The sequence below is a fragment of the Melospiza melodia genome, chromosome 23 (genome assembly GCF_035770615.1).
Source record: "Melospiza melodia melodia isolate bMelMel2 chromosome 23, bMelMel2.pri, whole genome shotgun sequence".
NCBI lineage: Eukaryota > Metazoa > Chordata > Aves > Passeriformes > Passerellidae > Melospiza > Melospiza melodia.
The window spans coordinates 9362799-9381859 of NC_086216.1; the positions used below are offsets into that span (position 1 = coordinate 9362799).

At 57.3% G+C, this 19061-nt stretch overlaps 1 protein-coding gene across 1 annotated transcript; it reads right to left on the minus strand.

Moving 5' to 3' along the window:
• Positions 1-1481: 1481 nt before the first annotated feature.
• PIWIL2 (piwi like RNA-mediated gene silencing 2) lies at positions 1482-18202 on the minus strand. Its single transcript, XM_063175131.1, has 21 exons — positions 17983-18202; positions 17799-17913; positions 17281-17424; positions 17095-17205; positions 16737-16854; positions 16529-16650; positions 16361-16441; positions 15450-15563; positions 15158-15346; positions 14919-15003; positions 13553-13639; positions 13315-13455; positions 13101-13214; positions 10971-11159; positions 8902-9003; positions 8703-8822; positions 7565-7653; positions 7173-7278; positions 4672-4925; positions 3919-4026; positions 1482-2310 (listed from the first exon to the last, which is right to left on the minus strand). Exons 1-21 carry the CDS (start codon positions 18200-18202, stop codon positions 2154-2156), a joined length of 2766 nt encoding a protein of 921 aa, XP_063031201.1. The 3' UTR covers positions 1482-2153.
• Positions 18203-19061: the final 859 nt, after the last annotated feature.

The following is a 19061-nucleotide window of genomic DNA, read 5'->3' on the forward strand; positions in this document are numbered from 1 at the left end:
ACCCTCAAAAATCCCACCCAGTACCCCCTAAAAATAATCCCGCTCGGGAACCCCAAAATCCCATCCGGGACCCCCCTAAAAAATCCCACCCAGGATCTCAAAAATCTCATCCAGGAACTCCCAAAAATCTCACTCAGGATCCCCAAAAATCCCACCCACAACCCCCTAAAAAAACTCCTACCCGGGAACTCCACAACCCCATCTGAGAACCCCAAAAATCCCATCCTGGATCCCCTAAAAAAATCCCACTTGGGAACCCCAAAACCCCATCCAGGACTCCCTAAAAAATCCCACCCGAGATCCCCAAACTGCTCCAACACCCCTCTCTGTGGCACTGGGAACTCCAAAGAGCCCCAAACACAACGAGGAGCACCAAAACCCCCCAAAATCCCACCTGGGACCCCCAAAGAGCCCCAAAACACCCCCTGGGATCACCCCAAAACACCCACCCTGAAGCATTGGGACCCCCAAAAACCCATCTGGGGGTACTGGGGCCCCACAGACCACCACCCTGAGGGCACCAAGGAACCCCACAGATCCCCCACACCCCCTGGGGGCACCTCAAACACCCTTGAGGGGTACAGGGCACCCCAAGGACCCTCCAAACACCCCCCTCAAACCCTTCCCGAGGGGTCACAGCACCAAAAATCCCCTGGGGTGGGGCTGGGGACCCCCAAGGACCCCCTGGAAAAACCCAGGGGGGGACAAATCCAAGCAGGCAGAGCCACCCTGGCTCCTCTCCGTGTGCAAGGAAAAGGCAGAGCTGGGATAGAAAATGCTGCTGGATGGGGTCAGAGCTGAGGGGACCCCCAAAATCAAAACCCAGCACCCCCAGGGCCAAGATTGGTTCCTAAATCCCACCCCAGGAGCACCAAGACCCCCAAAAACCCATCTGGGGGTACTGGGGCCCCACAGACCACCACCCTGAGGGCACCAAGGAACCCCACAGATCCCCCACCACCGCTCTGGGAGCTCCTCAAACACCCTTGAGGGGTACAGGGGACCCCAAGGACACTCCAAACACCCCCCTCAAACCCTTCCCGAGGGGTCACAGCACCAAAAATCCCCTGGGGTGGGGCTGGGGACCCCCAAGGACCCCATGGAAAAACCCAGGGGGGGACAAATCCAAGCAGGCAGAGCCACCCTGGCTCCTCTCCCTGTGCAAGGAAAAGGCAGAGCTGGGATAGAAAATGCTGCTGGATGGGGTCAGAGCTGAGGGGAACCCCCAAAATCCCAGCCCAGCACCCCCAGGGCCAAGATTTGTTCCTAAATCCCACCCCAGGCTGGGCCACGCTGCCAAAGTCCGCGGGGATTGGCAAATAAACAGGGATAAATGATTAACTTAGGGCACAAGGTGACAGCCCTGGTGGCACCGCTGCTGTGACCCCTCCTGAGTGTCCCTGCTCCATCCTGGGATCCCCCAAAAATGAGGGGCAGGATGTGGCCACCAGCAGCCCCCCAAAAATCCACCAGGGAGCAGCTGCCAGCAACGATTTTATTGGAAAGAACCAAAAAAACTGGTTAGAGGGAAGAGAAAAAGGAGGGGATTGTAACTTGGGAAAAAAGCACCTAAAATAGGTGAAAACTCCAACCTTTCCCTGGGGTAACCACCTGAATCCACAAAGAATTCTCCTTGGAAAACCAGTGACTCCTCAAGGACGGGACAACCGGCCAAACTGGAGCTTTGGTTTGTTCAACAGCAGCTTGGAAAAGCCCAGGAAAAAAAAATAAACTTTAAACCTGCATGGAAATGCAAGAAACTGGAGGGGGGAAAAAACCCTGAAATTTTTCGATTTACATCCAGCACCTGCATAGGGAGGAGCTGTGGGAGCAGCAGCACTTTTGGGGCTCATTAACTCAACCCAATTTACTGTGGGAGGGCTGGAAAGCAGCAGGATGTTCCTTTGGGGGTCATCCCCGTGGGGATAATTCCCAAAATAAAACCCCACAGCGCTGGGACGCTGCTGCAAACAAACAAAGAATAAATTAACACCAGAACAGGGAATTGAGGAAGATCCGCCTTGGCAGGGGGGGGGACAAACAGCAGCAGGAATTCCAGGTGCAATCCCATTTTTGCCGGTGCCAATCCCGGATTTCCCGGTGCCAATCCCGGATTGCCCGGTGCCAATCCCGGCTTCCTGGGTCCTGGCAGGTTAAAGGAAGAAGAGCTGCTCGCAGAGGTGGGCGCTGGGCTCGTGGTGCAGGACCTGGCCCACCAGGAATGCCAACTTGTGGGCGTACTTGCAGGGGGCAGGGACACGCACGGTGCCCGGCCAGTTCCAGTAGAGGTGACACAGCTTGAAGGTCAACCTGGGGACAGGGAGGGAATTGGGATTTGGGATTCCTGGAAAAGGGATGGAGGCAGGTCCAGATCCCTTCCAGAACCAGCTCCCAGCTGTCCCAGAAATGGGATTTGGGATTCCTGAGAATGAGGATGGATCCAGGTCCAGATCCCTCCCAGAAACTGCTCTCAGCTGTCCCAGAAATGGGATTTGGGATTCCTGGAAAAGGGGATGGAGGCAGGTCCAGATCTCTCCCAGAACCAGCTCCCAGCTGTCCCAGAAATGGGATTTGGGATTTCCAGGAATGGGAATGGATCCAGGTCCAGATTCCTCCTGGAACCTGCTCCCAGCTGTCCCTGTTCTGGGGAGAAGTGGGATTTGGGATTCCTGGAAAAGGGATGGAGGCAGGTCCAGATCCCTCCCACAAACTGCTCTCAGCTATCCCAGAAATGGGATTTGGGATTCCTGTAAAAGGATGGAGGCAGGTCCAGATCCCTCCTGGAACCTGCTCCCAGCTGTCCCAGAAATGGGATTTGGGATTCCTGTAAAAGGATGGATCCAGGTGCAGATCCATCCCAAAACCAGCTCCCAGCTGTCCCAGAAATGAGATTTGGGATTCCTGGAAAGGGGGACTGGATTCAGGTTCAGATCCCTTCCAGAACCTGCTCCCAGCTGTCCCAGAAATGGGATTTGGGATTTCCAGGAAAAGGGAATGGATCCAGGTCCAGATCCCTCCTGGAACCTGCTCCCAGCTGTCCCTGTTCTGGGGAGAAATGGGATTTGGTATTCCTGGAAAAGGGATGGAGGCAGGTCCAGATCCCTTCCAGAACCTGCTCCCAGCTATCCCACAAATGAGATTTGGGATTCCTAGGAAAGGGATGGATTTCTCCCATAACCTGCTCCCAGCTGTCCTTGGGACAGGGAGGGAATTGGGATTTGGGATTCCAGGTTCAGATCCCTCCTGGAACAGGGAGAAATGGGATTTGGGGAAAAGGGGATGGATCCAGGTCCAGATCCCTCCCAGAAACTGCTCTCAGCTATCCCAGAAATGGGATTTGGGATTCCTGAGAATGAGGATGGATCCAGGTCCAGATCCCTCCTGGAACCTGCTCCCAGCTGTCCCTGTTCTGGGGAGAAATGGGATTTGGGATTCCTGGAAAAGGGGACGGAGCCAAATTCAGATCCCTTCCAGAACCTGCTTCCAGCTGTCCCAGAAATGGGGTTTGGGATTTTCAGGAATGGGGATGGATCCAGGTTCAGGTCCCTCCTGGAACCTGCTCCCGCCTCTCCCTGTCCTTGGGATGGGGAGAAATGGGATTTGGAGGGTCTCTCCCATTCCCTCTGGAGTAATTTGGGATGCTGCAGGATCTCAGGAACTCCAGGACTCCTGCCCTTTTCCCTGGATGATTTTGAGGGTCCCCCCTCTTCCCCCTGCAATATTTTGGGGTGCTGCAGGATCTCAGGAACTCTGGGATTTTTACATTTCCCCTGGATGATTTTCTGGGTCCCTCCCCTTCCCCCTGCAATATTTTGGGGTGCTGCAGGATCTCCAGGAACTCCTGCATTTCCCCTGGATAATTTAAGGGTCTCCCCCACTCCCCAGGCAGGATTTTGGGGTGCCAGGGCCCCCCCTTACCTCTGGAGGTGCTCGGAGCTGAGGTTGGCCGTGTTCCACATGCAGATGTAGCGCGTGGGGACGCTGCAGCCCTGCCGGGAGTGATGGGCCAGCAGGAAGAAATCCTCCCTGCAAGGGCCAAACAAACCCCAAAATCTCTTTTTGTTCCACCCCAAAATGAGGATTTTGGCACCTCAGAGTGCTCTGAAGCCCAGACTGAGCTGTTTTTAAACCACAAGGGTTTATTTTTTGCACACTCCGCAGGAATTTTTTTGCACCCTGGATTGGTTTTGCCACCATTTTTTACTTCCACTCTGGTTATTTTTTTAGGTGCAAAATAAAAATTTTAAAGCATTTATGACCTTTTGTTGTGCACTCAAGATGTTTTTATACCCCAGAGTGCTTCATTTTGTAAAAACAATAAATGCTAAAACACCTTCTGGTATTTTTCCAACCATTTTCTAGCAAACTGGGGGGGCTTTTACACACCATTTACACCTTGGGTTGGATTTTTTCCAGCACCTTGGGCTGGATTTTTTCCAACACCTTGGACTATTTTCACAATTTGTCACCCTAGGAATTTTTTTGCACCCTGGGCTATTTTTACAACCTTTTTTTTTTGCACCTTGGGGGTGCTTTTAAAGCCATTTTTTCACGCCGAGGGTGGATTTTTTCCTACTCTGGGGCATTTTTTATCTCCGTTTTTCTTACACCCAGGTTAATTTTTTTCCCCTGGGGGTGTTTTTTACCCCCAGCCCCAGCTGTGCCTCTCACCTGCCCGAGCTGGTGACACCATGGTCGATGACGGTGCCCAGGGGAGGGGACAAAAACTCCTCTCCTGTCAGGCAGTAGAAGTTTGTGCTCAGCTGCTTCTGCACCACCACGACCACGAGGCTGGGCTGGTAATTTTGGAAGGTGTGGAAGCTCTTCTGGAGCTGGGGCACCTCATACTTGAGCACAGTGTCCAGCTGGGGGTCAGACACCCCATCCCGGTACACCACGATCTTCATGGGCAGGGAATGGTTCAGCTGAGGGGAAAAATTGGGGAAAATCAGCTCATTTTTACCTCCCTGCCATGCACAGGATTAGCTGAGGGAGGTGGGGAAATATCCCCTGGTCAGGAGAAGTCTGAGTGTTGGGGTGGAGCTGGGAATTGAATGAGGCCCCACAGAAATGCAGCTCGGGGTGGGTTTGAATTAATCACAGAATTCCAGAATTATCTGGGTGGGAAGGAGCCTTAAAATCAGCTCATCCCACCCCCTGCCATGGGCTGGACACCTCCCAGTAAGCCAGGGTGCTCCAGGCTGGCTTTGGACCCTTCCAGGGATGGGGCAGCCACAGCTGCTCTGGGAATTCCATTGAGCCAGGAATTCCTTCCCCATCTCCCATCCCTCCCTGTCCCTCCTGCCCAGCACATTCCCAGTGTCCAGAGCTGTGCCTGCAGCACCCACAGAAAAATGGGGAAATAAAATCAAAGAATCCTGGAATGGTTTGGGCTGCAAGGGACCTTAAATCCCATTCCATCCCACCCTGCCATGGCAGGGGCACCTTCCACCACTCCAGGGTGATCCAGGCTGGCCTTGGGCACTGCCAGGGATCCAGGGGCAGCCACAGCTCCCTGGGAATTCCATCCCAGCCAGGAATTCCCAATATCCCATCCATCCCTGCCCTCTGGAAGCCATTCCCTGTCCCTCCTGCCCAGCACATTCCCAGTGTCCAGGGCTGTTCCTTCAGCATCCACAGAGAGATTGGGAAATAAAATCAAACAATCCTGGAGTGGTTTGGGCTGCAAGGGACCTTAAATCCCATCCAGTGCCACCTGTGCCATCCCAGGGAACCTCCCACCACCCCAGGGTGATCCAGGCTGGCCTTGGGCACTTCCACTGGGAATTCCATCCCAGCCACAAATTCTCAATATCCCATCCATCCCTGCCCTCTGGAAGCCATTCCCTGTCTCTCCTGCCCAGCACATTCCCAGTGTCCAGAGCTGTGCCTGCAGCATCCACAGAGAGATGGGGAAATAAAATCAAACAATCCTGGAGTGGTCTGGGCTGGAAGGGAGCTTAAATCCCATTCCAACCCACGGCAGGGGCACCTCCTACCAGCCCAGGTTGCTCCAAGGAGGCCTTGGACACTTCCACTGGGAATTCCATCCCAGCCAGGAACTCCTTCCCCATCTCCCACCCCCTGCCCTCTGGAAGCCATTCCCTGCCCCTCCAGGCCCTCCTGCCCAGCACATTCCCAGTGTCCAGAGCTGTGCCTGCAGCACCCACAGAGAAATGGGGAAATAAAATCAAACAATCCTGGAGTGGTTTGGGCTGGAAGGGAGCTTAAAGCCCATCCACTGCCACCTGTGCCATGGGCAGGGAACCTTCCACCATCCCAGGTTGCTCCAAGGAGGCCCTGGGCACTTCCAGGGATGGGGCAGCTACAGCTGCTCTGGGAATTCCATCCCAGCCAGGAATTCCCAATTCCCAATATCCCATCCATCCCTGCCCTCTGGAAGCCATTCCCTGTCTCTCCTGCCCAGCACATTCCCAGTGTCCAGAGCTGTTCCTGCAGCACCCACAGAAAAAATGGGGAAATAAAATCAAACAATCCTGGAGTGGTTTGGGCTGGAAGGGACCTTAAATCCCATTCCAACCCACGGCAGGGGCACCTCCTACCAGCCCAGGTTGCTCCAAGGAGGCCTTGGGCACTTCCAGGGATCCAGGGGCAGCCACCAGCTCCTGTGGGAATTTCAGCCCAACCAGGAATTCCTTCCCCATCTCCCACTCCCTGCCCTCTGGAAGCCATTCCCTGTCCCTCCGGGCCCTCCTGCCCAGCACATTCCCAGTGTCCAGAGCTGTTCTGCAGCACCCACAGAAAAAATGGGGAAATAAAATCAAACAATCCTGGAGTGGTTTGGGCTGGAAGGGAGCTTAAAGCCCATCCAGTGCCATCCCAGGGAACCTCCCACCATCCCAAGCTGCTTGGACACTTGCAGGGATGAGGTTTCTCTGGGAAATGCCAAGAGCAGGGATTTTCCCTGGCCCTTGCCCTGTCCCAGGCTGCTTTTCTCACGCTGGGGACAAGGGACAGCCCCTGGAGCTGGAACATGGCACTTCCCCCCGAGCACAGCCCCAGATAAGGACGAGCTGTCCCAGTTCACAGCCAGTCCAAAGGCTGCAGGGAGGTTTGCTCCCCTGCACGTCCCCAGGCTGGAAGTTTTGAGGTTTTCCCTTGGTTTTGGGGGGAATGTGGAGCCACAGGAGGGCGGGTTTGGGTGGCCTCACCTCATAGAAGCGTTTGAGGGCCTGGGAGAGGCAGAGCCGGAGGCTGTCGGCGATTTCCTGGTGGGGCATCTGGAAAACCACCCTGGAGTACCACTTGGTGAGGATGCTGGGGATGGATGGATGGATGGAAGGGGAGTGAGCAGCCTGGAGGAGCCCTCCCAGCAGCAGGCAAAGTCCACTGAGCTCTGAGCAGCCCCAAAGCAGCCCTGGCTCAGCATTGCCAGCCCAGCGCCGGGGCAGACCTGGCTGAGCACAGGGTGAGGAACTGCTCCTGGGGAGAGCAGCACCCTCAGCCCCTTCCCAGCCAAGGAAAGGAGATTTGGGGGTGGCAAATCCCAAAACTGCCAGGGCAGGGCAGGAAATTCTCCCCCCTTTCTCAGGGAGCCACGTACTGGTTCATGCTGGCCACGAAGCCGATGACAGAGCGCATGCCGTGGCTCCTGCTGTGGTGGATGTCCATGCCCACCACCATCAGCTGCTTCTGGAGAGGGGAACAGAGGTGGGATTTAGGGACAATGGCCATGGCCATGACCATCAGCTGGTTCTGGAGAGGGGAACAGAGGTGGGATTTAGGGATAATGGCCATGGCCATGACCCTCAGCTGCTTCTGGAGAGGGGAACAGAGATGGGATTTAGGGACAATGGCCATGGCCATGACCATCAGCTGGTTCTGGAGAGGGAAACAGAGATGGGATTTAGGGACAATGGCCATGCCCACCACCATCAGCTGCTTCTGGATGGGGGAACAGAGGTGGGATTTAGGGACAATGGCCATGCCCACCACCATCAGCTGGTTCTGGAGAGGGGAAACAGATGGGATTTAGGGCCACAACTACGAAACCCTTCTGGATGGGGGAACAGAGGTGGGATTTAGGGATAATGGCCATGGCCACAACTGTGAACTCCTTCTGGATGGGGGAACAGAGGTGGGATTTAGGGATAATGGCCATGGCCACAACTGTGAACTCCTTCTGGATGGGGGAACAGAGGTGGGATTTAGGGATAATGGCCATGCCCATGACCATCAGCTGGTTCTGGAGAGGGGAACAGAGATGGGATTTAGGGATAATGGCCATGCCCACCACCACCAGCTGCTTCTGGAGGGGGAAACAGAGGTTGGATTTAGGGACAATGGCCAAGGCCACAACTGTGAACTGCTTCTGGAAAGGCAGGTGGGATTCAGGGATAATGGCCATGGCCATGACCATCAGCTGCTTCTGGAGGGGGAAACAGAGATGGGATTTAGGGATAATGGCCATGGCCACAACCCTCAGCTGCTTCTGGAAGGGAGAAAAACAGCCAGGTGGGATTTAGGGATAAATCAGGCACCTCCAAGCTTGGATCCCTCCAGCCCCAAGGGACTCATGAGCACCCAAGAGAAGCCAACCCCGATTCTCCAGCCAGTTCATCCAGCCCATGCCCACAATAATCCAACAACAATCCAAACAATCCAACCCCTCCACAACAATCCAACCCCTCCAGAGCTTCCAGGCTCATGCCAGGCCTCCTGCCAGGGTGTTCCTGCCTTACCAGTGGGATATCCACCCCCCAGAGCTGCCCGCCCAGCTTGCAGTTGATCTGCAGCAGAACTTTCTGCACCACGCTCCTGATCTTGCCAGGGTGGCCCATGAGGGACTGGGCATTGATGACCTGTGGAGAGGGGAAAACTCAGGGAAAAAGGGAGGCTGGAGAGAGCCAGGGATTGCCAGGGATGGGGGTGCCAGCCCACCTGGGAGGGCACAGGGCTCTGCACACAGCAGAGCTTCTTGATGGCCCCGTAGACGTCGTCCCTGCCCCCAGGGATGATGCACAGGAGCAGCTGCACCTTGTCCTGAGGGGGATCGTGGAATTGTTCAGCTTGGAAAAGCTCTCCTGGAGCACTGAGCCAAACCCAAGGTCAGCAACGACCCACGTCCCCAAGGGCCACGTGCACAGCCCCAGGGATGGGGACTGCACTGCCTCCCTGGGTTAAACCCATTCCTGGATTTAATCCCTCTTTCCATGAAAGGAAATTTAACCCTTTTCCTGTATTTACCCCCCTTTCCATGAAAGGAAATTTAACCCTTTTCCTGTATTTACCCCCCTTTCCATGAAAGGAAATTTCAACACTTTTCCTGTATTTACCCCCCTTTCCATGAAAGGAGATTTAACCCTTTTTCCTGTATTTATCCCCCTTTCCTTAAAAGGAAATTTAACCAATTTTCCTGTATTTATCTCCCTTTCCAGGAAAGGAAATTTCACCACTTTTCCTGTATTCATCCCCCTTTCCATGAAAGGAAATTTAACCACTTTTCCTGTATTTACCCCCTGTTCTATGAAAGGAAATTTAACCACTTTTCCTGTATTTACCCCCCTTTCCATGAAAGGAAATTTAACCACTTTCCCTATATTTAACCACCCCTTCCATGAAAAAATTCCCCCTGGTGTCCAAGCTGAGCCTCCCCTGGCACAGCCTGGGGCTGCTCCCTCTCCTCCTGTCCTTTGTTCCCAACCCCACCTGACTTCACACTCCTGTCGCTGGTTTTTAGGGAAAATAAAGTTCCCCTTGAGCCTCTTCTGCAGGCTGAGCTCCTCCAGGGCTTCCCAAAGATCCCCCAGGGATGTCCCTGCTCCTCACCTGGTTCCCCAAGGAGCTCTGGATGGTCTGGGCTCCCATCCCACCCTCTCAGTGATCTCCAGGTCTGTCCTTGCTCTTCACTTGGTTTCCCAAGGAGTTCTGGATGCTCTAGGCTCTCATCCCACCTTCCCAAAGATCTCCACTCCTCACCTGGCTTCCCAAGGATCTCTGGATGGTCTGGGCTCCCATCCCACCTTCCCAAAGATCCCCAGGGATGTCCCTGCTCCTTTTAGCTTCTCAAGGAACTCTGGATGGTGCTGACATGGGCTCCCATCCCATCCTCCCAAAGATCTCCCTGCTCCTTGTGGCTTCCCAAGAAGCTCTGGATGCTCTAGGCTCCCATCCCACCCTGCCAAAGATCTCCTGCTCCTCACCTGGCTCCCCAGGGAGCTCTGGATTCTCTAGGCTCTCATCCCACCTTCCCAAAGATCTCCTTTCTCCTCATCTGGCTTCCCAAGAACCTCTGGATGGTCTGGGCTCCCATCCCACCTTCCCAAAAATCCCCCAGGGGATCCTGTGGCTGCTCCTTGTGGCTTTCCAAGGAGTTCTGGATGCTCTGGGCTCCCATCCCACTTCCTCAAAGATCCTCAGGGATGTCCCTGCTCCTTGTAGCTTCCCAAGGAACTCTGGATGGTGCTGACATGGGCTCCCTCCCAAAGATCTCCTGCTCCTCACCTGGTTCCCCAAGGAGCTCTAGATGATCTAAGCTCCCATTCCACCCTCCCAAAGATCTCCCTGCTCCACACCTGGCTCCCCAAGGAGCTCTGGATGATCTGGGCTCCCACCCCACCCTCCCAAAGATCTCCTGCTCCTCACCTGGCTTCCAAAGAGCTCTGGATGGTGCTGACATGGGCTCCCATGCCACCTTCCCAAAGATCTCCTGCTCCTCACCTGGCTTCCCAGGGAGCTCTGAATGGTCTAAGCTCCCACCTCACCCTCCCAAAGATCTCCCTGCTCCTCACCTGGCTTCCAAAGAGCTCTGGATGGTCTGGACTCCCATCCCATCTTCCCAAAGATCTCCCTGCTTCTTGTGGCTTCCCAAGGAGCTCTGGATGATCTAGGCTCCCACCCCACCCTCCCAAAGATCTCCTGCTCCTCACCTGGCTGCCCAGGGAGCTCTGAATGGTCTGGGCTCCCATCCCACCTTTCCAAAGATCCCCCAAAGATCTCCTGCTCCTCACCTGGCTGCCCAGGGAGCTCTGGATGGCCCTCACGTAGGTCTCGATGCGATCATCGCGCAGCTCCTGCACCGAGGGCTGCCCCACCTGCATCCCCATGGCCCCACAGCTGCTCCTCATGGACGCCAGCAGGTCCTTGGCCAGGTGCTGCAGCCTCTTGGGATAGATCAGGAGCCAGGAATTGATGGAGATCTGGGAGAAAAGGCAGCACAGGCCGTGGTTCGGGGCTGTTTCTGCAACGCAGTCCATGCAGCACGTTCCTGTTTGGGAGAGGAGGAACCCAGCAAGCACAGAGGGGAATGTGGGAGAGGAAAAGTGGGCTTAGAAGAACCTGGAGCACAGCAGGGAGTTAGGGAGAGGGAAATTTGGGAGGGGGAATTCTGGCCAAGAGGAACCTGCAGCACAGAGGGGAATGTGGGAGAGGAAAAGTGGGCTTAGAAGAACCTGGAGCACAGCAGGGAGTTTGGGAGAGGGAAATCTGGGAGGGGGAATTCTGGCCAAGAGGAACCTGCAGCACAGAGGGGAATTTGGGAGAGGAAAAGGGGGCCCAGGGGAACCTGGAGCACAGCAGGGAGTTTGGGAGAAGGAAATTTGGGAGAAGGAATTTGGGCCAAAAGGAACCTGCAGCACAGAGGGGAATGTGGGAGAGGGAAATTTGGGAGAGGGGATTTGGACCAAAAGGAACCTGCAGCACAGAGGGGAATTTGGGATAGGAAAAGTGGGCTTAGAAGAACCTGGAGCACAGCAGGGAGTTTGGGAGAGGGAGATTTGGGAGGGGGAATTCTGGCCAAGAGGAACCTGGAGCACAGAGGGGAATTTGGGAGAGGAGAAGTGGGCTCAGAAGAACCTGGAGCACAGCAGGGAGTTTGGGAGAGGGAAATTTGGGAGGGGGAATTCTGGCCAAGAGGAGCCTGCAGCACAGAGGGGAATCTGGAAAAGGGAATTTGGTTCAAGAGAAATCTGCAGCACAGAGGGGAATTTGGGAGAGGAAAAGTGGGCTTAGAAGAACCTGGAACACAGCAGGGAGTTTGGGAGAGGGAAATTTGGGAGGGGGAATTCTGGCCAAGAGAAACTTGCAGCACAGAGGGGAATTTGGCCCAAGAGAAATCTGAGTACAGAGGGGAATCTGGAAAAGGGAAAGTGGCCCAAGAGAAATCTGGAGGACAAAGGGGAATTTGGGAGAGGAAAAGTGGGCCCAGAGGAACCTGGAACACAGCAGGGAGTTTGGGAGAGGGACATTTGGGAGGGGGAATTCTGGCCAAGAGGAGCCTGCAGCACAGAGGGGAATTTGGGAAAGTGGGACAAGAGAAATCTGCAGCACAAAGGGGAGTTTGGGAGAGGGAAATTTGGGAGAGGGAATTTGGGCCAAGAGGAACCTGCAGCACAGAGGGGAATTTGGGAGAGGAAAAGTTGGCTTAGAAGAACCTGGAACACAGCAGGGAGTTTGGGAGAGGGAAATTTGGGAGAGGGAATTTGGGCCAAGAGGAACCTGAAGCACAGAGGGGAATCTGGGAGAGGAAATTTGGCCTAAGAAAAATCTGGAGCACAGAGGGGAATTTAGAAAAGGGAAAGTGACCCAAGAGAAATTTGCAGCACACAGGGGAATTTGGGCCAAGAGGAACCTAGAGCACAAAGGGGAATTTGGGAGAGAGAATTTGGTTCGAGAGAAATCTGCAGCACAGAGGGGAATCTGGGAGAGGGAATTTTGGCCTAGAGGAACCTGCAGCACAGAGGGGAATCTGGAAAAGGGAATTTTGGCCTAGAGGAACCTGCAGCACAGAGGGGAATCTGGAAAAGGGAATTTGGTTCAAGAGAAATGTGCAGCACAAAGGGGAATTTGGGATAGGGAAAGTAGCCTAAGAGAAATCTGGAACACAGAGGGGAATTTGGGAAAGGGAAAGCGGCCCAAGAGAAATTTGGACTGAACTGCAGCCAACTCCTGCATGTGAAAAGCTCCCTCCACCCTGGGACGAGGTGGGAAAGCCGACACCACAGCCACATACCTCCACCTCCTCGGCAAAAACGGGCTGGAGCGCAAATCCAACACAAACAAGGGAAGGGCTCGTGCTGGAAGGGGCTCAGCCCTCAGGAAAACCCAGCCCAGCTGCGCCCAGCAGGGCAGGCTCTGCTCACCACGGCGATGGGCACCTCCTTCGTCACCTCGCGGTGCCAGCCCAGCTCCTCGGCGGGGAGGAAGGAGCGGTGCCGGAGGTTGATGCGCTCCGCGGGCAGGACGTGACCCTGGGTCTGGGCAGAGCGGCAATCTGCGGAGCTGCCTCCTCTGCCCGGGGGCCAGGGCAAGGCCAGGGCAAGGCCAGGGGAAGGCCAGGAGCCCCGGAGCCCTTACCCTGTAGATGTCGGTGTCCAGCACCAGCCCCCAGCGCTGCAGCTCCCGCGCGGCGTCCGGCGTGTCGCGGATGCGGCGCAGGAGGCCGGTGAGGCGCTGGTAGTGCTGCTGGGGACTCTGCACCATCTCCCACATCACCTCCTGCACCAGCAACACCCACGGGTCACAGGGAGGGCTCCCCACACACCCTGGGAAACCCTGGGCGAAGCTGGGAGCGCGGCGTGAGGCAGGACCTGACCTTCAGCATGCGACTGTTCTTGCGCAGGTCGGAGAGGCCGGTGAGGAAGGTGAGCTCTGGCACGAGCAGCACCATCTTCAGCTGGCACTGCAGGGAGGGACAGGCACTGTCAGCGTTCCAGGGGCGGAACTCCTGCTCTGCCCAGGGCCTGGAAAAGCTCAGAGCAGCCCGTGGATCTCTCTGGGCTGAAGGAGCCCAGAGCAGCCCATGGAGGAGCCCAAAGCAGCCCGTGGAGGAGCCCAAAGCAGCCCGTGGATCTCTCTCTGGGATGGAGGAGCCCATGGATCACTGTGGGCTGGAGGGGCCTGTGGATCTCTCTGGACTGGAGGAGCTCAGAGCAGCCCATGGATCTCTCTGGGCTGGAGGAGCCCAGAGCAGCCCATGGATCTCTCTGGGCTGGAAGAGCTCAGAGCCACCCATGGATCTCTCTGGGCTGAAGGAGCCCATGGATCTCTCTGGGCTGGGAGAGCTCAGAGCCACCCATGGATCTCTCTGGGCTGAAGGAGCCCAGAGCAGCCCATGGAGGAGCCCAGAGCAGCCCGTGGAAGAGCCCAGAGCAGCCCATGGATCTCTCTGGGCTGAAGGAGCCCAGAGCAGCCCATGGAGGAGCCCAAAGCAGCCCGTGGATCTCTCTCTGGGATGGAGGAGCCCATGGATCACTGTGGGCTGGAGGGGCCTGTGGATCTCTCTGGACTGGAGGAGCTCAGAGCAGCCCATGGATCTCTCTGGGCTGGAGGAGCCCAGAGCAGCCCATGGATCTCTCTGGGCTGGAAGAGCTCAGAGCCACCCATGGATCTCTCTGTGCTGAAGGAGCCCATGGATCTCTCTGGGCTGGGAGAGCTCAGAGCCACCCATGGATCTCTCTGGGCTGAAGGAGCCCAGAGCAGCCCATGGAGGAGCCCAGAGCAGCCCGTGGAAGAGCCCAGAGCAGCCCATGGATCTCTCTGGGCTGAAGGAGCCCAGAGCAGCCCATGGATCTCTCTGGGCTGAAGGAGCCCAGAGCAGCCCATGGATCTCTCTGGGCTGAAGGAGCCCAGAGCTGCCCATGGATCTCTCTGGGCTGGAGGAGCTCAGAGCTGCCCATGGATCTCTCTGGGCTGGAGGAGCCCATGGATCTCTCTGGGCTGGGAGAGCTCAGAGCAGCCCATGGATCTCTCTGGGCTGGGAGAGCTCAGAGCAGCCCATGGATCTCTCTGGGCTGGAGGAGCCCATGGATCTCTCTGGGCTGGGAGAGCTCAGAGCAGCCCATGGATCTCTCTGGGCTGAAGGAGCCCAGAGCAGCCCATGGAGGAGCCCAGAGCAGCCCGTGGATCTCTCTGGGCTGGAGAATCCCAGAGCAGCCTGTAGATCTCTGTGCCTGGCTCACCCTCCCCTCTGGTGTCTGCTTCGCCTTGGGCTTGTGGACGAGCAGGGGCTGGTCCAGTTCCCTGATGGTGATCCCGTGGGTCTTGCTGGAAAAACACCATGGTCACACAAGCCTGGAATCTCACTTTGCAATGGAAACCCAAACCCCCCACCGTGGGCAGCAAAACCTCCCTGCTGCCACTGCCCCACCTCAGAGCGGCCCTGCCCGTTCCCAGGGGATGATCCAGCAGCTCCTCTCACCTGTAGTACTCCACAAAGGTGATCTCCTGCCCGCTGGCCAGCGTGAAGGTGTCCTTGGGGGTCTTGTCCCAGTCGATGTCGTCCACGCGGTAGGTGCGGTTGTTGTAGCGCGTCATGACCACGCTCCCCACCAGCTGCCTGGTGCACTCGTCCTGGAACGTCCTCTGGCTCTGCGAGTGGATGGTTTGCCTGGGAAAACAGGAGAGGCACGGAATGCTCCCCCCCCGTGCTATCCCAAAATTCCAACGGCAGCTCCGTGCCCAGAGCTTGGGGGGTTCTGCTGCTCTCTCACATCACGCTCAGCACGGACTCGCTGCGGATGATCTTGTGGATGGCGTCCACCATGAGGAAGAGCCCCCCGTCCTTCCTCCGGATGCTGACGGCATATCCCGGCCAGATGTGGAGGCTGTGCCCACAGGGAAAGAGGCCTGGCTTAGCCCAGAGCAGCCAAGGAACCCCCAAACTCAGGTGTGTCCCATTCTCGGCTGTTTTTGATGGCCTGGAAAGGCTCGGGGTGGCCTTGGGCAGCCCGCGCTCCAAAGGATGAAAAGATCTTCAGGTTTTTTCTCGGCCTTCAGTGTTTATTAGTTTTTATCTACAAGATTTTCTCTGGGCCCGACAGAGGTCTGCACAGCAGCCAGCCATGGGCACACTGCGAGCCCCCGGGGCGGTCACCTATCTTTATACTCAAAATTACGTATAAGATATTTACCTATTTTCCCCAATACCTTTCACCCTTATTGACCAGTGCACTTTTAGTAAGAACCAATCCCAAAGTGCCACCACCACCACAGAAGATGGAGGCCAAGAAGAAGAAGAAGAAGAAGGACAGGACACACCCCAATTCCTCCATCTTACTTCTCCAGACCCCCCTGTACAGAAATCCTAAACCCTGTGTTTCACACTCTAATTAACCCATCCCTTCACCATTCACCCCAGTGAGATCCTCCCATCCTCATACAGGTGTCGTCTCCCGTGCAGGATCAAAGTCCAGCCCCCAGACACTTCTGGCAACATCCCAGGACCTCCAAGCCCCCCAAGGGTGATCTCGGTCACTCTGCACATCAGTCCTGAGGTGCTGAGATCCCACACTCAGGGATTCATTTCCCAGCTCCCAACTTGTCAGAACAGCCAAAGTCAGGCTGACCTGGGAACACGTCCCAGTTTCCAGGGAGACAGGGATGACTCTGTGCCAGCACCCACCTGTATTTCTGAAGGGTGGTGGCCTGGGCAGGCTCAAAGAAATGTCTCCCAACCAAGCTCATGTTTAGGATTTTCATCACCCTAAGGAAGGAAAAGCAGGGTTGGATGAGGACTGAGAGGGAGGAGGAGGAAGGGGCTCTCCTCCCTGAGCTCTCTCTGGCCTCCCACCTGCGGAACACCACGTTGTAAAAGGGGGTGCAGAGATCCGAGCTGGGCTCCAGGATTTTGGTCATCTGGATGTTGATGAAGATCTCCTCCCCGTCGCCGCTCTTCCGAGCCTTCAGGCTGACCTTTGGCACGGCCAGAGGGGGTTCTCCCACCCAAAACAGGGGCACCCCCGTACCCCCAAACCGGGGGAGACCCCCTTACCCCTTACCTTGGGGATCTGGATGGGCAGGAAGAGGATGGAGCCATCGAAGGCCATCACGTCGCCGGTCACAGCGTGCTGCTCCTTCAGTATGGCAAAGCGGGCAGCCTTGCACTCCACCTCGGGGCTGGGGGCACACAGGGCCTTTTCTCCCTCCTCTGACCCCCCCAGAGCTCGCTGAGCCCCCCCAAAAATCCCCCCTGAAGATGAGAACCCAGAGCTCTTCATTGCGCCGGGGCCGCTCCACCTCACGACAGCGTGGACAGTGTGAGGGACACAGAGGGCTCTGCATGGGGACACCCCAGCCTCAAAGGGGCTGTGGGGGACCCTCGAGGGGGTGTGGGGGACCCCAGCCCCCCATTATCACCTGAAGGTCACGTGGTACTGGTAGACAGCTTCGTTCTGGCAGTGGATCTTCACAAAGTTCAGCCCCACGGGGATGGTGGCTCCCTTGGCCACCGCCTTGGTCCCCTGGGCCCTGCGAGGGACAGGGGCTCAGCGGCGACCCAGCAGCACCTGCACCCCAAAACGCGGGGCTGGGGACGCCACTCACGGCCTGGCAGCAGCTGGGGGGGTCTCCGGGGTGGGCACGGGCGCCGGGCAGGGCTGGGGGCTGGGTGGGCACGGGGCGGGCACGGCGGGCAAGGCTCGTCCAGGCAGGGTGGGCAGCGCGTCCCCTCTGCCTTTCCACAGGATCCTGCGTCCCCAGGGGGGGCTGCGGTGAGCCCTGGCACACGCTGGGGACACACTGGGGGTGGCCTGGCTGCAAACCCCCAGCGACGACCGAGACCCCCCGAAATGCCCCCATTCCTCCTGCCCCACAGCGGCCTGGGGGCTCAAACTGCCGAGTTCGGGGATAAAGGGATGGGAGGGACAGGGGGGATGGGGAAAACAGAGGGAATAAGGGAACAGGGCGGAGTTATGGGGCAGGGGGAGACAGAGGGGATGGAGGGGGAGAAGGAATGAGGGCAGGAAAAGATACGGGGGGACAGAAAAGATGGAGAGGGACAGAACGGCCCAGAGAAGGGTGGGCACTGAGGGTTTGGGGGTTCAGGGCTGTGGCGGACTCACTGCCCACGCGTGGGGAGCGCCGCCAGCGCTGTCCCCTTGTCCTTCTCCCCCTCCTCCTGCCGCTGCACCGGGCCGGGCGGAGCCGCTGCCTTCGCATCGCCAGCGCCGCCCCGGCCTGCGGGAGCAGGGCCACCGTGAGCGGCACAGCGGGGCCCACCGGGCCCCCCGCACCACCGGCACCTACCGAGGGGCCGCTCCAGAGGCCGGTCCTCCAGGCCCAGCCCGCGGAACAGCGCGGGGAACGGCGAGGCCGCGGCTCGGGGCTGGGCGGGGCCGGGCGAGGGCAGGCGAGGGGAGAAGGCGGCGAGGCCGCGGAGCCCCCTGGCCATGGGCACGGCGGGCCCGGGCCCGGGCCGGGGCGGGCGGAAGGGCCGGGGCGGGCGGAAGGGCCGCGGGGAGTCCATGGCCGCCCCGTCGAGGCGCGCCGGGAGCCGCGGCCACGCCGCCGCCGCCGCGCCGAGCGCACGCGCGGCCCCGCCCACGAGCGGACGCGGCGCTGATTGGGCGGCGCCGAGGACACGCCCACAACGCCGCGCGCCCGGGCGGAGGGAAGCGCGCGAGGAAAGGGCGGGAGTGGGAAAGGGGGCGTGGTCACATAGAGAGTGGGCGGGGTTATGCAAAATAGGGCGCGGGCATGGCGGGAGGAAAGGAAAGTGCGATGGGGGGATAATGTGGGATTGGGGAGTAAAATGGGACGGGCAGGAGAGGGTTAAGGTGGAACTGGGGGGGTAGAATGGGATGGGCAGGAAAGGGGTAAGGTGGAATCGGAGGGGTAAAATAGCATGGGATGGGCAGGAGAGAGTTAAGATGGAATTTGGGGGTAAAATGGGATGGGCTGGGCATGAAAGGGTTAAAATGGAATTTGGGGGTAAAATGGGAAGGGCAGGAAAGGGTTAGGATGGAATTCAGGGGGTAAAATGGGTGGGGTGGGAACAGGGGTAGTGTGGGATGGGCAGGAGAGGGTTAAGATGGAATTTGGGGGTAAAACAGGACGGGGTGGGGTGGGAATGGGGGTAATATGGGATGGGCAGAAAAGGGTAAAGATGGAATTCGGGGGGGTAAAATGGGATGGGATGGGATGGGATGGGATGGGATGGGATGGGATGGGATGGGATGGGATGGGATGGGATGGGATGGGATGGCAAGCAGGGGTAATATGGGATGGGATGGGATGGGATGGGGCAGGAGTGGGAGATAATATGGAATTGGGATAATATGGAATTGGGATAATATGGAATTGGGATAATATGGAATTGGGTGGGT

Bases quoted from the DNA above. Each gene is read 5' to 3' on its own strand.
- PIWIL2 (XM_063175131.1), bottom strand. From the start codon at position 18,202: ATGGACTCCCCGCGGCCCTTCCGCCCGCCCCGGCCCTTCCGCCCGCCC. The intron at 16,855-17,094 runs GTGATAATGGGG...GTGTGCCCCCAG, and splicing joins CAGTACCACGTGACCTTCAG to CCCCGAGGTGGAGTGCAAGG. The intron at 13,456-13,552 runs GTCAGGTCCTGC...TTGCTGGTGCAG, and splicing joins AGAACAGTCGCATGCTGAAG to GAGGTGATGTGGGAGATGGT.